The sequence below is a fragment of the Cherax quadricarinatus genome, chromosome 79 (genome assembly GCF_038502225.1).
Source record: "Cherax quadricarinatus isolate ZL_2023a chromosome 79, ASM3850222v1, whole genome shotgun sequence".
Taxonomy (NCBI): domain Eukaryota; kingdom Metazoa; phylum Arthropoda; class Malacostraca; order Decapoda; family Parastacidae; genus Cherax; species Cherax quadricarinatus.
Window position 1 is genome coordinate 15,732,867 of NC_091370.1, and position 17,832 is coordinate 15,750,698.

General features: G+C 42.0%; 1 protein-coding gene across 1 annotated transcript in view; it reads left to right on the forward strand.

Annotated features, from left to right (window-relative positions):
* Window positions 1-17,325, forward strand: part of LOC138855068 (protein amalgam-like) — a gene marked incomplete at its 5' end in the record, with an annotated part of 36,723 nt that extends 19,398 nt beyond the window's left edge. Inside the window, 2 exons of the mRNA XM_070102050.1 lie at window positions 12,903-13,030; window positions 13,692-17,325. Coding sequence (XP_069958151.1) covers window positions 12,903-12,997 — 95 coding nt within the window. The remainder of the gene's footprint in view (window positions 1-12,902; window positions 13,031-13,691) is intronic.
* Between the last annotated feature and the right edge of the window lie 507 nt (window positions 17,326-17,832).

Consider the following 17,832-nt stretch of genomic DNA (forward strand, 5'->3'; position numbering starts at 1 on the left):
CTGTCCTGATCCTAGCATGAAAAGCTATTCTAACAAGTCTCTTACTATCCCCTTTGTGTGTGTGATTTTTTTTTCCGTGAATTAACATGGCAAGTGTTTCTTTGCTTTAAACTTTGTGAGTCTCATATAATTTTGCAAGCAACTTGTAAAATTTACAAAGCCTTCTCAAGATTCCAATATGAAGTGTCTGATATAAAATACATAACTCAATATTAGATTTTTTATTTGTTTAAAGATGGCTTTATAAATTCAAACATGTCTAAAACATGCTGAAGGGTATCCCACATGTAGACAAGACAACAGAACTGGAAAAAAAATTGTATACGTATTTTGATTCCCAACTAGTCAAACAAACAAGCAGTGAAGTGTGTCCAAGAAAGTTCATCAATCTTTAAACACATGAAAACTTCAAATCAGTCTTTCAACAGTAATGAAGCTACTATCCCATACAAAAGTACCTGCTGGGCAGATCTTTCTTAAAGTTAACTTTCTCTACATTATATCTACCCAACCATTTCTTTATAGCTTAACAAGCCATCCACTGGCATGGTTCAGTAGGCCATTTTGCATTAAAAGTTTATAGCATTATAATATAAGAGCAAATGTAACCCTTTCAGTTTTATATTTGTTTAACCTTTTTATGAGTTACCCAAGATTTTAGCTTAGACTTTCTAGTTGTAACTTTTCTCCTGACCTGTTTTCCTCACTCAAGGTGTCCTCATTCCTCTAATGTACATACAGCTGATGAGGATTCCAGTTCAGAGTTGAAATATACAGTTTCTTTTCCAGTGCATGTGTAATACCCTTGAGCATCGAGTGTTTATTACACCTATCAGACCTAAAACATCATCTTTCTTTCAACACAGTGGCTGTATCCCCCACCGAGGCGGGGTGGCCTAAAAGGGAAAATGAAAGTGTCTCCTTTTACATTTAGTAATACATATAGGAGAAGGGGTTACTAGCCCCTTGCTCTCAGCATTACCTAAAACATGTGTTTATATATTTATCAGAACTGAGTATCCTACATTGTCCAAGTCTTAGGAAAAAAACTGCCAATTAAGAAATATAATTTTAGGATTTTTGACTTTTAATGACAGCCATGAACCAAACAAATTTTTTAGTAAAAAAAACAGTTGCCAGACAATGCCACCGATTGACCTGGCCTGTATGTTTGATAATTACTCTACACATTATCTTCATTCAGATTAAACCTATGTAATGTACTCTACTATACTTTCTCCTAAATTTAATGTTTTGCCATACTAACCCTCATTAACTTATTGTAACAGCTGAATTTTGCTGACTGAAGTGTGCGCACACGCCCTCAGATTTGTGATTGCTGAGTCAAGTCTTGCCTCTTGGCACCACTTAACCGTCTATGACTGGCTTCACAAGTGTCCTGCCTCATGGGTCTTGCCATATCTCCTCATAACAATGTGTGTGTGTGCATATTTACCCATTTGTGGTTTCAGGGTCCAGGTTTGTCTTCTGGCCCTGGCTTTTAACCACTGACAATTGCCTTCACAAGTGTCCTGCCACATGGGCTCTTGTCATATCCATGCTTCAAAACTTTGGTTTTTGGATGTATGTACGAATTTGAAACTTAATTTTTTTATTGGCAGTTTATGGCTGCAATTTTAATTGCCCACAGCACCAAGTCTCATAACATGTCACCTTACCAGTTGTGCTGCTACCAGGCATACACAAGCAGGACATTCATGGAAGCAGTCATGCTCTACAGTATTCAGTAAACAGCATTTTGGTAGAGACTTGAGAGGGCTAAGTTTGTTTTTACAATTTCCCGAGTAATTCCTTACCTACTGTTTGAAGAATAAAAAAAAGAACAACAGATGGTACAAGATTTGGCATTTATAAAATCCAGTTATATAGTGTTACCATGTTTGCTAAACATTCAGGCCTGTATGATAAGCAGGATGTTATGCTCCTGCTCACTGCACAACCATCACAAAGCTGTTTGATACACAAATTTTGAATGTTAATGGTACTTGAATCACAGTTTTTAATGGAAGTTAGGAGAGTCAGACACACTCAAAAGTGATATGATGTGAAATATGAACATAAATTTGCCAACATGGATTTGTGCAGTCCAGCAAATTATCTTGAGCAGGATTATTATTATTATAATCAAAAAGAAGCGCTAAGCCACAAGGACTATACAGCGCTGCAGGGCAGGAAGGAAGCGAGGGCATCAGGTGGCAAAAGGGAGATGGATGAGCAACAGGTTACGGATAACAGCGGGGCAGTGGATGGTGAAAGGGTAAAGGGCAGCAAGAGACTGAACCAGAAAGGGCTGAGGGGAGTGCAAAAAGTATCATCAGAGTTTGTGGAGTAAATCAGTCGTTGTCAAGAAGTCAATGAGAGAGTCAGGATTAAAGGAGGGTCCATCAGCAAGAAGGGAAGGTAAAGAGAGAGTAGGAGAACGAAGACGACGTTGGAGGTAAATTCTGCGTGCTCGTTGATAGAGAGGGCAGTCTAACAGAATGTGGCTAATCGATACTGGAACTTGACACTGCTCACAGAGAGGAACAGGGTGCCTCTCCATGAGATACCCATGAGTAAGACGAGTGTGGCCAATGCGAAGGCGGGAGAGAGTGGTCTCCCAACTTCGGCACTGATGACAAGAAGACGGCCAGTAACCTATGCTCGGTTTAATAGAATGAAGTTTGTTACCGAGCAGAGTTGACCAACGTTGTTGCCAACGGGTGCGAAGGTGGGTAGCTATTGCAGCAAAATAGTCCAGAAATGGAACACCTCGATAGGAAATTGGTAGGTCATATACTGCTGACCGCGCAGCAGTGTCTGCCTGTTCATTGCCCTGTACGTCGACATGACCAGGGACCCAACAAAAAACAATATCTTTATGTTTGGTAGAGATACGGCGTAGCCAAAGTTGGATACGGAGAACTAGGGGATGAGATGTATCAAATTTTCGTATAGCCTGTAGAGCACTAAGGGAGTCTGAGACTACTACAAATGATGACACAGGCATAGATGCAATACGAATAAGTGCTGCAAGAATGGCATACAGTTCAGCAGTAAAAATGCTAGCTGAAGATAGTAAATGCCCTCGTACGACGCTGTCCGGAAACACTGCTGCGAATCCGACGCCGTCTGAAGACTTAGAGCCATCTGTGTACACAGCGGTGGCATGAGAATGGGAGTGGAAGTGATCAAGAAAAAGAGAGCGGGAAGCCACCGTAGGCAGTTGAGCTTTCGAGCAAGGGAGTGAGAAAGAACAGACCCGAACAGCTGGAACTTCCCAGGGGGGCAGGGAAAAGTGAGATGCTACATGAACATATAAAGGTGGTAACTGAAGGGAAGACAATAGTGAATGTAGGCGAAGAGAAAAGGGACGGAGCAAACAGGGGCGGCGAACGAATAAAGAATGTCTACTAATATCGGTGACCATTCTATAAATGGAAGGATTGTGTAGATCGTGAGAGCGTACATAGTAACGAAGGCAATGGGCATCACGGCGATCAGACAAGGATGGAACATTTGCTTCTGTATAGAGGCTCTCAACAGGGGAAGAGCGAAAAGCACCAAGGCACAAACGTAAGCCTTGGTGATGGATAGAGTTAAGGCTAGAGAGAGTAGCAGGAGAGGCCGCGGAATAAATCTGGTCACCATAATCGAGTTTCGATAAAACGAGGGCTGAATGTAGGCGAAGCAGAGTTCGACGATCAGCTCCCCAGGAAAGATGAGCAAGGGTTTTAAGAAGGTTTAGCCGGCTGTGACAAGTTGCCTTCAGAGAGGTAATGTGAGGTTTCCAGGTTAACCGACGGTCAAAGAGAAGGCCTAGAAACCTGACTGTATCACGTTCGGGGATACGGGAGCCATAGAGATACAAAGGATGATCGGAGATAACAGAGCGTCTAGTGAAAGTAATTTGGTGAGTTTTGGTACTTGAAAATTTAAACCCATGTGTGGTGGCCCAAGTGGAAACACGGTCGACCGCATGCTGGAGAGAAACTGCAATAAGGTGACCGTCAGCGCCTGCACAAGCAATAGCGAAGTCATCAACATAGAGTGATGACCAAATATTGGGTGGAAGAACAGAGGCCAAATCATTTATAGCAAGGAGAAAAAGTGTTGTGCTTAGAACACATCCCTGAGGGACACCTTCAGCTTGGACGAAGTCCGGGGAAAGAACATTATTGACTCGAACACGGAAATGTCTGTCAGTTAAAAAGTTCTTAAGGAAGGATGGTAGATTGCCTCGGAGGCCTAAGGAATGGGCCTGGGCCAAAATATTATACCTCCAAGTTGTGTCATATGCCTTCTCAAGGTCAAAAAATATGGCAATAACTGAGTGATTATTCGCAAAGGCATTACGAACATACGTATCCAAGCGTAGTAAGGGGTCTATGGTAGAACGACCCTTACGAAAGCCATATTGACTAGCGGAGAGACTGTTGTGAGTCTCTAAATACCACATTAAACGTCGATTTACGAGGCGTTCCATCACTTTGCAAACTGCACTTGTAAGAGCGATGGGGCGATAGTGGGAGGCATCATGTCCTGTAGTACCCGGTTTGCGGAAAGGGAGAACAATGGCAGATTTCCACAGCTGGGGAAGAACTCCTTGTGCCCAAATAAGATTGAAGAGGTGTAAGAGGACTACAAGGGCTGACCGATGTAAATGTTGTAACATACGAATATGAATGTCATCAGGCCCAGCTGCCGATGATCGGCAAGCTGAGAGCGTTGCCTCCAGTTCTTGAAGTGTAAAAGGCACATTATACTGTTCTTCTCCGGGAGAAGAAAAGTCCAAGGGTACTAACTCTCTGGCAGACTTTGAGGAAAGAAACGAGGGGCATAGATGGAGCCCTCGGGAAATACGGACCAGATGTGTGCCAAGTTCAATGGCAACGTCGAGAGGGTTTGCTATATCAACACCAGTGACCCGTAGAACAGGAGCCGGGTCAGGAGAGTATTTACCACTCAATTTCCTCACTTTTTTCCAGACTGCACTCATAGAAGAAGCAGAGGTGATGGTGGAAACATAGTCTCGCCAACAAGTGCGTTTAGCTTCACGGATGACACGGCGAGCGATCGCACGCTTCTGCTTAAAATCAACAAGTCTCTCAGCGGTTCTATTGTACCGGTACCTGCCCCATGCAGCACGTTTCAAACGTACTGCACGAGCACAAGCAGGAGACCACCAAGGCACGCACTTCTGAGAATGCCTGCCTGAGGTTTGGGGTATAGAATGAGAAGCTGCGGTATAAACTGATGTCGAGAAGATGTGTAGGAGCTCATCAATGGAGGATGAAGAAGGAACCTCACTAAAAGCAGTGAGGTGTGAGTAAAGATCCCAATTTGCCCGATCAAATTGCCAGCGAGGGCTACGGGAAGGTGGTGAATAGGAAGGAGAAGTAAGAATGATCGGAAAATGATCGCTGTCATGTAAGTCTGGTAGAACAGACCAGGTGAAGTCTAGTGCAGTGGAGGAAGAGCAGACTGATAGATCGATGCAAGAGAGAGTATGAGTACGAGGATCAAAATGGGTGGGAGTACCCGTATTTAAAACATGGAGGGGGTGAGAGGCAAGAAAAGCCTCCAACTGAATGCCACGTGAGTCACAATGAGACCCCCCCCAGAGGAAATGGTGGGCATTAAAATCACCAAGTAACAGAAGTGGTGGTGGTAAGGATGAAACAAGAAAGGCAAAGTCTGGGATAGAAAATGCTCGAGAAGGAGAGAGATATAAAGAACATATTGTAAACCACTTATTCAAGTGGATACGGGCTGCAGTGTAATGCAGCGAGGTATGGACAAATAGTTGACAGTACGGAATATCATTGCGTAGAAGAAGGGCACTTTCATTAAAGGTCCCATCTGAGAAAGGATCCGAAGAATACAATAAATTATAGCCTGAGATAGGTTGGAAAACAGCCGAGTGTAATTTTGGTTCTTGTAAGCAAGCACCAACAGGGGAAAACCTGGAAAGCAACATCTGAAGCTCACCCCGATTACCCCTGAGGCCGCGGATATTCCACTGTAAATAGGCCATGATTGGCGATGAAGAAAATATCAGGAATCTGTAGGTAAAGGCACCTACGGACTAGAGGGGTTAGAAAAGTCAACGTGTGGTGGCATTGGAAGATGTTCAAGTAGCGAAGGAACGGAGCGTTGCGAAGAATGGGGTTGTGAAGATGGAGGAGAGGGAAGAGAAGGAACAGGAAGTGAATCAGTGTCCATTGAAGGTTTAGTCTCTGCAATATATTCTGAAATGGCTTCAAGTGTTTCTGAATTCAAAGATGTATGGGAAACCATATTGGAGATAGGAGGAGGAGGGTGAGTAAAGATTGGGACAGTAATGGACTGTACCAAAGTAGAGGGGGAGGGAAAAGTGTAAGGGACTGGAGATGAAGTGTGGGGGGGGACAGAAGAGGTAGAAACCTGGGAGGTGACAGAAGAGGGAGAAACTTGGGAGGGGACGGGGGTGGAAGGCATAGTACGAGGAGGAGGGTGAATCTCCACACTTGTAATAGAGCCAGAGAGAGGGGAAGAACTAGGTACAGAGACTGGAAAGGTAACGTGTGGAGGTGGAAGAAGGGAAGGAAGGGGCAAAGAAGATTTGAGCAATGTGGATTTTTTGGACTTCTGAGTAGAGGGGCGATTGGTATTAGGTGTCGTACGAGGTCTTGTCGATACTGGGGCTTGTGAGGAAGGACGCGAAGATGTGAGAACAGACTGAGTTGTAGTCGGGACGTCAGAGCCAAGGACAGCAAAAGGATTAGATGTCGTAATGGCTATGGGAGGGGTAACAACAGAGGAGGCTGCAGAAGATGGGACCCCAGAAGTGGGGGGATGTTTGGAAACACGAGAATAAGAAACACGGGGTAGTCTCCCTTGGAGGCGGAGATGAGTAACTGCCATAGCATAAGGGAGACCTTCTGCCTCTTTGAGGCAACGGATTTCACGTTCATTTAAGTAGACCTGGCAACGGCGGGAGTACGAAGGGTGAGCTTCATTACAATTAAGGCAAGATGGAGGTTGACTGCAAGATGTATTAGAATGGTTGTCGGCACCACAGACTGGGCATTCGGCCATAGATCTGCAATATTTCGCTGGGTGACCAAAACGCCAGCAATTTCTACATTGTTGCGGTGTAGGTATCACCTTTCGAACTTGTAACCGATGTCCCGCGACATATACAGAGGACGGGAGTTCTCGGCTGTCAAAAGTTAAACGAGCCACATTGCAAGGGTAACGTCTCCGCCCCCGGGCAGGAAGGACATAAGTGTCTACTTTGAGGATTGGGAGATCCTGGAGTTCCAGCTGTTCAAAAATGTCATTGCCACATGACTGGAAATTCTGTTGGACTATGGTATGGGGCAGAATGACAGTACCACTACAAGAATTGAGAGAAAGATGTTTTTCAATAGTGATAGGAGTAGTATCGATATTCGAAAGGAGAGAAAGATCATGAGCTTGGGTAGCATTCTGGACAGTGACGATGCGCGTACCGCTCTTGAGAGCGTGAAATGAAATATCTCTGCCAACATGACGCAGGAGCGCTTTGGCAATACTATGGTCAGAAAGGTAGGCAGAAGAAGAAGTTGGTCTTAAAGTAAAGAATTTAGTCCATTGTGTGGTCCGAAACTGAGCGTGGAGAGGGAGTGCTTGACGTGTCGGTCGTTTCCGAGTAGAATGGGAAGGTAACGACGGAGCATCATCAGGAGATTGACGTTGGCGTTTAGGAGTAGGACCGGAGTTGGTCCGGCATGAAATGGGTGGGCGATTCGAAAATTGCCGTACCGTAGAGGGAGAAGCCGGAAGCATAGTCAAAGGAGAGCGGAGTTCAGACAAATCGAAGGAGTCAGTCGAAGCCCCGGTACCTGAAGCGGGTGAGGAAACAGCACCAGCAAGAGGTACAGGGGCATCAGGAGTGTCCGAAGAGTGGTCTAAACACAAGGCAGGGTCAGAATGGGGTGCGGTATCAAGAAGGGGCCCGGGGGTAGTGGTTTCATGGACTAGGGCTGCCATGGTTAGGTTACTCCTTTGCTTTTTGTTTTTAAGAAAAAAAAAGAAAGAAGAAAAGAAAATAAAAACAAAAAAAAAGAATAAAAAAAGGGGGGAGCGGGGAGGAATAGTTCCCAGGAGGAATGAAAGGGCCGGAAATCTCCCTCCGCGCCCAAGAGGACTCGACACCGCTAGTAGCGCAGATGCAGCATGGAACCCGTGCCATACCCTACCCTTCATGCCAGTAAACCAGCAATCCGGGATAGCAACCTCACATCTGCCGAGCTACCTCGGTGGACAAAAGAGAGGGCGGCCGGATATCCGCCACAAAGCATACCTCCTTCAGCCACCACCCCCGGAATCCGAAAGGTGGCTTCCAGAGATACACCCGTCGCCCAAAAGACACCCAAAGCTACTCCGGGATACCGGAGAGGGATCGGGACATCCCTAGGCAATCCAGATTCCACGGCAAACTACGCCACCGCCAAGAAACCTCAACGGAATGGGATCGACCCCGGTGTCCTTTCCCCTACCTAGGAACTAGCGCGCCTGTGGGAGAAATCACGAAGGCTAAAAAGAGGAAGGGCAAAAGGGAGGGGTGAGGAGGAGGAGGAGGAATGGAAAAAGGGGAGGATGGGGAGGATGGGATAGGGGAGGGGAGAATGGGGGGTAATTAGGTTCGGTCTGAGGAAGAAGACCGACAGGGCTAATTCCTCAGACCAAGAGCCTCTTCACCACGCCAAGGAGCCCCCCTTGAAGAGGTCTTGAGCAGGAGCATATCCTCATGGATCTGCTGCTTACTGTACTTACTTTTTGTGATGTGCTAAACCTGAGTAGGTGAATCAGTAAGACAAACATATCATAACTACCTGATTAGTTTTGCCAGTAATATAATAATATTAGGCACTTTGGTTGTGCACACATTAATTTAAATCCTGGCAAAGAATAAATATTTATTTTGTTAAAGCATTTAGCAGATATCACTTTGGCAAAACTTTCAAATCATTATCATTCCATTTTCTCCTTGGGTTAGGTTTTGGACTGCTTGACAGAGGCAGACTGGCCATATGGGTATTTGGGAAATCCCCTGTTGGCTGCTGGGCTGGGTAAAATAAAAAACAGCTGAAAAAAATGTCACAAAAAAATGAAGTCATAGCTGCTGCACAAAAATTGAAACTAAAATGGAACATGCCTTAGCTGAGCAATGAAAATATGCCTCTGGCCTTCAGCAGTCTATTAGTCACTGTCACACTGACAGCAGTTGAGCTGACCTGATAGGAAACTGATGCCTGGGCCAGTTTTAAGACCCAGTCCACTTCTGCTGCCTGATGTGCTCAACTGAATTGTGAATGCTATGTGGTTCTGCTGGCCCACATAGTATTCACAATTCAGTTGAATCAGGCACCTCTGCTGGAACTTGTCTAGTGCCTTCTTGAAGGTTTCTTCCCTGGCTCTGGAAATACTAATATATTTGTTGGTAGAAAATAGATGTCATGTGCCTTAGTGTTATTCAGTCATTGATTATGTTTTGTTTTTTTACAGGGAAGATTTGTGAAGCCTTATTTGTAACTCCAAGACAACACATTTCTAGTCCATATGACAGTTTGTCAAACCCTCCAATTTTTTTAATTTTTTTTTTTCAACAAGTCGGCCGTCTCCCACATAATTCAGTTTTACATACTTACAAAAGGACATTTTGAGAACAGCTTTGAGCATTTTTTTTTTTGTGGCCAATCTCTTTATATGACCCCCTTTAATGGGAGGGAGGGGAAGTCCCTTGATATGGTGAAGGGCTGTTGATCTGAGAAATAAAACCTAATTGGTCTTCTTCCTCAAAGTGAATCTGATAATCTCCTTTCCTCTCATTTGGCTTTTGGGGATACTTCCCTTGTATATTACAGCTCCTAGGTTGAGGGGTAAAAAAAAAGGATCATTGTCTGTCCCATTCTGTTGAGGCCCTCGGTGACTGTTGCTTGTGGAGGGAATTGGAGCATCTAGGGATGTGCTCAGCTGCCCTGAGTTTCAAAGGGTGGCTTCACGTGTCCTTTTGAGATGAGTATTCCTGGAAATTGCCCATTGGTTCTGGTAGGTAGTGGCTGAAGAAGGGCATGCCTTGGTTTCCGATCGCAATTTTCTTGTCAGCCGAGGTGGCTTTGTGGATGTGAGGTTATTATCTTGGATTGCTGGTATGAAGGGTGCCATTTCCATACAACATTGACACTGCTTGTTGTGAGAAGGGGACCCCACCCCCCCCATTTTTAAGAAACTTTAATTCATGGATACCCATGCAGCACCATTACCTGATACTGCCCACCTACCTTCCCTTGAACTCAGTACCATTTTGGGCAACACCTAATTGCCTAACTCTGGCGCCAGTATTCCGGCTGTTCCTTTTGATACCTATGACCTTCACTCTACCTTGGCTGTGCACCGGTTTCTCCCATTTTGAATTGGTCACACCTCACTGGATGGATTGACTTGATGCCAGTGTCCAAACACACTCGACCTATATTTGATGATGCAGATGCTTTTACAGACATTGCATTGCTTCTAGCCCCAGCCCTTACAAATGAGCTACCTGCAAACCTATTCCCCTCCACTCTATTTCAAAGACAACCTTGGACAATATTCTTTTCTTTTCAGCCAGTAACACAGCTTACATCACCAACCATGGCATTAGCAAAGCACTCATGAAGCATGTAGGTCAAGAGTGGTATGGGCATTATCCTCTGAAGGATGTTGACCAAATTGGAAATCTTTCCCTTCCCCAATCTATTGACACTGTCACAATATACAATTTTCTTCTCAATTCTAGCTGTGGTTCTGTCCTCAGTCCTGCATAACATTATCTGACTGCCTTACAGCCTGGATATTCAGGAGTAACTTGAGCTCCAAAACCTCCCAGTCACCAAAGTGGAAACTTATGTCTGCTTTACCTAGGGTCGGAGACGTTATCCTAGCAACATTGCCAGTAGCTTCTATCTTCTGTTTATACAGTGGGCCAATGCTTACAGGTGTGAGAGTTATCCCCTACACCTCAGCAGTGCAGACATTGCCGATGCTTTGGCCATCCAGTCAAGTATTGTAGATCACCAGCAGCATGCCCACTCTGCAATACAGCAGATCATAATAATCCATCCTGTGGGCTGCCTCCCATTTGCCTTAATTGCAGTGAAGCTCACCCTGCATATTTCTGCTAATGCCATTTTTTCTTGAGAGAATGTGACTCGACTTCATTGGCTCTTCTACTCCACAGCGGTTTAGTGGCCATAGGTCCCTGTTGTACCTTCTTGCAGAGTCACCTCTAACATTCCTTGCCCATTCTTCCTACATCATCTTTCTCCATTTCCCTTGTTTTTTCTCATACATAGCCTTTCCCAGCTGGGGTGAGAAAGGCTATGTGGGAGCAAAAACTCCCTTTCAGCCCCTTGCTCCTCCCCTCTCCATGCCTCCTGCATCTGTCACAGTTGTGAATTTCAATCCACCCCAACTTATGGGCCCTTATAAATGGGGGCTGTATGGCCCTTGTGGGTTTAACACTTAGTTTTGATTATAATAATGATATAAGTGGGGTGGATAATTATTATAATAAAAAGTGCTAAACCTACAAGGGTCATGCAGTGCCACCAGGCTGGGAAGGATGCAGGGGTAATGGGTAGCAAGAGGGAGAAGAATGATTATTAGGTCATAGAGTACAGTGGATAGTGCAAGGGTAGAAGGTAACAAGAGATTGAAGTAGAAAGGGCCATGAGGAGTACTAGAGGCATCATCAGTTTGTGCAGTAAATCACTTGCTGTCAAAAAGTCAGTGAGAGAGAGTCTGGGTTAAAAGAGGGTTCATCAGCAAGAAGGGTGGTGACGACATTGGCGGTAAATTCTGTGTGCTTGTTGATAGAGTGAGCAGTCCAACAGAATGTGGCTAACAAACTGGAACCTGACAATTCTCAGAGTGCCTCTCCATGAGATACCTGTGAGTAAAAAGAATGTGGCCAATGTGAAGATGGGAGAGAGTAGTCTTCCAACTTCAACACTGATGATACGAAGATGGCCAGAAACCCATACTCGGTTTAATAGAATGTAGTTCATTATAGACAGATTAGACCAACGTTGTTGCCAACGGGTGCGAAGGTGGGTAGCAGTTACAGCTAAATAGTCTGTGACTGGAACACCTCTATATGAAACTGGGAGGTCATGTACTGCTGACCGCACAGCAGTGTCTGCCTGTTCATTGCCCTGTACATCAACATAACCGGGGACCCAACAAAAAACGGTATCTTTGTGCTTGCTGGAGATATGGCGTAACCAAAGTTGGACACAAAGAACCAGGGGATGAGGTGTATCAAATTTCCATATAGCACTAAGGGAGTCTGAAATGACCACAAATGGTGACACAGGCATAGATGCAATACGGATAAGTGGTACGAGAATGGCATATAATTCAGCCGTAAAAATGCTCTCGCACAATGCTGTGAATCTGATGCCGTCAGAAGACTTGGAACCATCGGTGCACACTGCGATGGCAAGAGAATGAGATTGGAAGTGGTTAAGAAATGTGGATAAACGATTACACTTTTCCTCGACCCCTGCCCTTCACTTCATCTTTGCACATTCCTCCTTTCTCATATCCCTCCCTGCAGAGTAGTATGACCCCCCTCTCAGGTTTAGCACTTAATTTTATTATATGAATTCTTATCTTTAGTTTCCTTATCCATTATTCTCGTGTGTATATACATACATTATATATAAACTGGTTTTTCTATATCATATTACAATATTTATTAAAAAAAAACTCATAAAAAATACAATTATATATACAGTACATGTAAATTGCTACATAATTTTTTGTAACATGTGAATACTGTAATTAAGTTTAATTGGATGCCAATAATCACATTTTTCTTGGTGTGGCAGAGGTGGCAGTCCAACAGACAACCAGTGGAGCCACGAAAACAAGCAACTGGGGCCTGGTGATGATGCTCTTGCCTGTTCTGTTGTTTAGAACTTAAGCAGTGGCTGGAGACTAGGTCCTGATATATCAGGTCAGGATTATGGATTGCTTATTTTTCTTTCCCTCAAATACTGTAAATTGTATGTCCTCTTGAGAATTTATGACTGGTAGAAATTAGTGAAAAAGTTATTTTAATTTAATGTTGTTGGCATCTTTTAAATATTAAAGGAATCTTTATTGCCTCAGTAAGGCACAGTGTAATAAAATATGCCGTCTGGATTTATCACTGTCGTACTCGAGCACCTTAAAAATTTATTTCTTCCCTCAGAAGATATCTAGATGCCAATGACAGGCTCTGTGATCTAAGGAAATGGTCCTATCATACCTTTCCTTGGATCAAACCTTATTGCCTTCCATTTTCCCAGGTATTTTATGATAACTGATTGCCTTCCATTTCCTCAGGCACTTAGCCCCCCCTCCTCAATTTATGTAATGTAATAAAATTTACTTTCTTCATTTAAATTTTTAATGGCCATATAGTTTTGGAGGGAGAGGGCAGGGGAACATGCACAGAAGCTTGTTTAGTTCCACTGTGTGTGCAGTTTGAAATATACTACTTCATAACAATTGTGTTGTTGCTGTTCCTTTTCACCGTATTGGTGAGTGAAGTGGGAATGTTTTTTTAGAACTAATATTAAAAAAATATCCCCATTTAAATGCCCACACTGTTATTGACCTTTTTCTCTTTTCAGATATAATCCGGTGCCTCAAAACCGGAGTAACCTCCCACAAAATTGAACCTCAAATAAACATTCTTTATACAGTCTCCTAATCAGTGACAAATCTACATGTACAGTATCTTGACAGGAGTGATCTGTTAATTTCCCCATTTCCTCTGCTTTTTAACTATATAAAAATGATTTTTTTTAATTAAATGAATGTTCAGAAGTCAATATGTGAATCTTGATATTAAGCAATTGTATTTCAAAGTTGTAGGTTTTTCGTCTTTAGGGAGGCATTAATAAAATATATTCTAAATGGAGTACTGTAAATAAAGTATATGAGTGGAGTGTATAGAGGTAATGATATGTTCTAGAATAAGGGCCTTAATACAAGAGTGCTTTGTCTCGATATTCTATACAAAATACTTAATCCCATGATATTAAATAACCAGTTGGATCTATTATTTATGAAATTAAAAGAGATTCATTCTTAGTCTTGTATTAAAGGTTCCAACATAGAGAAACAATTGAGGTAAAAATATTACAATTTTAAATTGTCATAATAACCTGGTGTCATACTGTACTAGCACAAAAATCATTTGCATCAACAGTCTTGAAAGTTTAACATAATACAAACATGTCAGTGGAATTGGGCATTAAAAGATGAGATATCCTCAGTTACCAGGAAATGCAGTGACTGCACTATTATATGGCTAAGTCATAGGGTGCATATTACACTACAATGGTACAATGTTTTGCTGGCCATGATAATGAGCCCTTATTCTTGCCAGTGCTCTGTCTAACTGCCATATACTATTTCTATATTCATGTAGTGTTCAGATCTAATGATTTTTGAGTGATGTAGTCAGTACCTGCTTATTATGTACTGGATAGCAACATTCTAATCATTATTATTTTAATAAGACACTAAAGGGGATATTATAGAAATAATCTTGTATATTGTGCTAGGTAACACTGGAATGTAATTGTCTTTATGACCATAGATACCACCTTATTGTATAGCAGCAATGAGTTTCAATGTTTCGATAATGTTTTATATGAATTCTTGCATTAATTTGATTTTACTCTGGACTTCTTACTTTCTCACTTAAATTTGTAATTACAACGGTTTTACCTAGTCTGTTGTGTGTACCGTTTTTATAGGAAGATAAAATACAGGCAAACGTTCTTCCTGTATAACAAAAACATTCATATATACATATGTTCTAATTCCTCCCACCATTTTTTGTGACCAAAGCTAGGGTCATTTTTAGGCAGATAAGAAAATTATTCAGAGTTCATACTGTTGGGTGTATTGTTGCTGCCTGGGAATTAAGTTATAATATGGAGGGTTGGATTACTAGCACATATCAGTGTTAATAACTTGAGTTTCACTGATACGAGAGGTCAAGAAACACGACTTAAAGTTTTATGGTTTCACAATCTTTATATTGCTACCATCTCTTCCATGTAACCACAATTTGTGATACTGTGTCAGTAATATATAATGCTCATTTCCTTCCTTAATATCTTGTTAATCCTTCCAATGGTGCATAACCATATTCTAAACATTCAGCTTACACACCTGTTTCTACATGTATAAATTTCACTTCTACTAATTATTATTACTATTTTTTTTTCTTTTGCTTGAGAAAACATTACAGACTATCATTGTATAGTAAACAAAGCTTCTCAATATATCCTACTTATCTTGGTATTACAGCTTACCTTTGTATATACAGCCCATCACCTTAATCTGTCTTGATATAGGAACCAATGCATTAATTTATTTTGGTATGGACATCATGATAGCATTATCATTGTGCTACCTGGGTGATGCCATAGTGGCATTCAGCCAGGACTTCAGATCCTCCTTGTGTTGAGTTCACGGCAAAACAGTCATCTGTGCCTTTTAAAAGTACTTCATGTTATTAAATTTTTATATATTTTTGCTTTCAAATTGTGCTGTAAATACATGGCAAAGCACAGTATTCTAAATACAAGATATTGTCATACAATATTGCACAGCAGTTTGTTATGTCACTTATTTACAACATGAGTTGGGTCTGAAAATCTGCTTGAGAGATGCAGTGGTCAGTCAGGAAAAGGAATTGTGGACCTCAGTTCTCTGTACACACTTTCTCTTGTGTTGTGATTTGAATTTTTTGCTTAAAAGTGTAATATGTTTGACATTTGTTTTATCACTATATGGTTGCCTCTTTCCCATGAAAGAATAATTCTACACATTTTTGGGTTGGAATTCTTTATCAATAGAAATATAAAATATTTTTGGCATCAGTATCTACTAATTTAATCATGTAAAAAATATATATATTAGTGTGTCTTTATATGAGCTTCAATTGAACATTCCAAGTAGTGGTTGCCATTTTTATGGAAGTACTGACAGTATCTACCAAAACTAGGAGAGGTATACTTTTAGAGATTGTGTTTACCACATTGATGATACTAAATGTCAATCATGCTGATGAGGGGGGGGGGGGGGTTCTGCTGCAAATATTGGGAAATGAATGTTATTTTGGAGGTACTGCTAGTTCTTGCCATACTGCTGGAGGTACTGACAGTCATATCATTCTGGTGTAGGCTCTGCAAGTAAATTCCTTGCATACCTAGTGTATTTTATTGTACTGGAGCTCCATGGTTATCTTATTGTCAAAGCACCTACATTGACTGTCATATTAGAAAGGCACTGGTATAAATTCAACCTGTTTTTGTCATGGGTGAGTGGACATGACTCTTGCTTTCAAAAAATATTAAAAATACTTTACTAAATAGCAAAGTATTTTATTTTCAGCTTTTCAAAAGTTAGTCTTCACTTTGCCTTCAACAGAATACTAATATTAAATTTTTTTTGGGTCATGGTAATTTTTATGAGGTCACTACAGTTTACTGTTATGCTTAAACACTAAAAGTCAACTATTCTAGATGGGGGCAGTGCTGGGTGCTTTAAAGTTTGTTGGGTCTTTTGTGATCTATGTGCTAGCAGCAGCAGAGCCATCAGACTACAGGAACAATGTCACCCAATGCACCAGCATTGTCCCATTTACTGTATATAGTAGGATGTGAAGGGTGGGGGGCAGGTTGTAATACAGGCAGGCTAAGTGCCAGTGGCTTCTATGCAGAAGCAGTTGCTAATAGTGGAACTAGAAGACATGTAACCAGCTAATAAGATATTTTCTCGGTGCACCTGCTGATAATTTGAGGAACCATTGTCAGATCTTGGACTATATTAACTAAACTGTTAATATTCTCTTCAGTGGTGGTATAGCAACAGCTTGAGATAGTGCATATGTAATAGAGTTTGCTCTGTACATATACAGTGCAAAGGAAGTATAGAATATTAACAGCTTGTGTTTCTGATCAGCTTTGGTGACTGCATGGTGCAAGGACCATGGCATCAGGTTGTGGGAGCAATAATCCTCAGATCCAACATCACCTAGGATATGTAAATCACAGAAGCAACAACTGGTAATGGATATGCAGTATGACATTACCTACTGGTCAAGAGTTTATCCCTACCCCCCTAAAGACATGATTTGTAAAGATTGTAGCCTCATTCTTGTGAAATTTTTATTTATTAATTTGAGAGTTCTTTGTACATTGTGGAAATTGTAACTTTTTAAATTAAAGTGACTAACGTCCACAAGATTGTTTTAGTTGATTCTGTACCCTTAATCCAGTTTGATCTTTATTTTACCTAGTATAAACTGAATCACTATATATATATACACAAGTGCAAAACATTATGGTAGTGACTACTCCATCTCCAAGGAAGACTGACTGCTTTATACTCCAGGGCAACCTGTCACCCACAATTGCCTCTGTCCAACCCTTATGAAGTCTTCACCCCCTGATGTTCGTACATCTGCCTTTTCTCATTTTAAATACTTTTCCATCCACACAGCCTTCCTCAAAATTCCTTACCAACCTTTTCTCTTTCATGCTTAATTCTCCCTACTTATGTCTTGCTCCTCCTGCATCCTCTTCAAGGGGGGGCTCCTTGGCGTGGTGAAGAGGCTCTTGGTCTGAGGAATTAGACCTGTCGGTCTTCTTCCTCAGACCGAACCTAATTACCCCCCATATCCCATCCTCCCCTTTTTCCATTCCTCCTCTTCCCTTGCCCTTCCTCTTTTTGGCCTTTGGGATTTCTCCC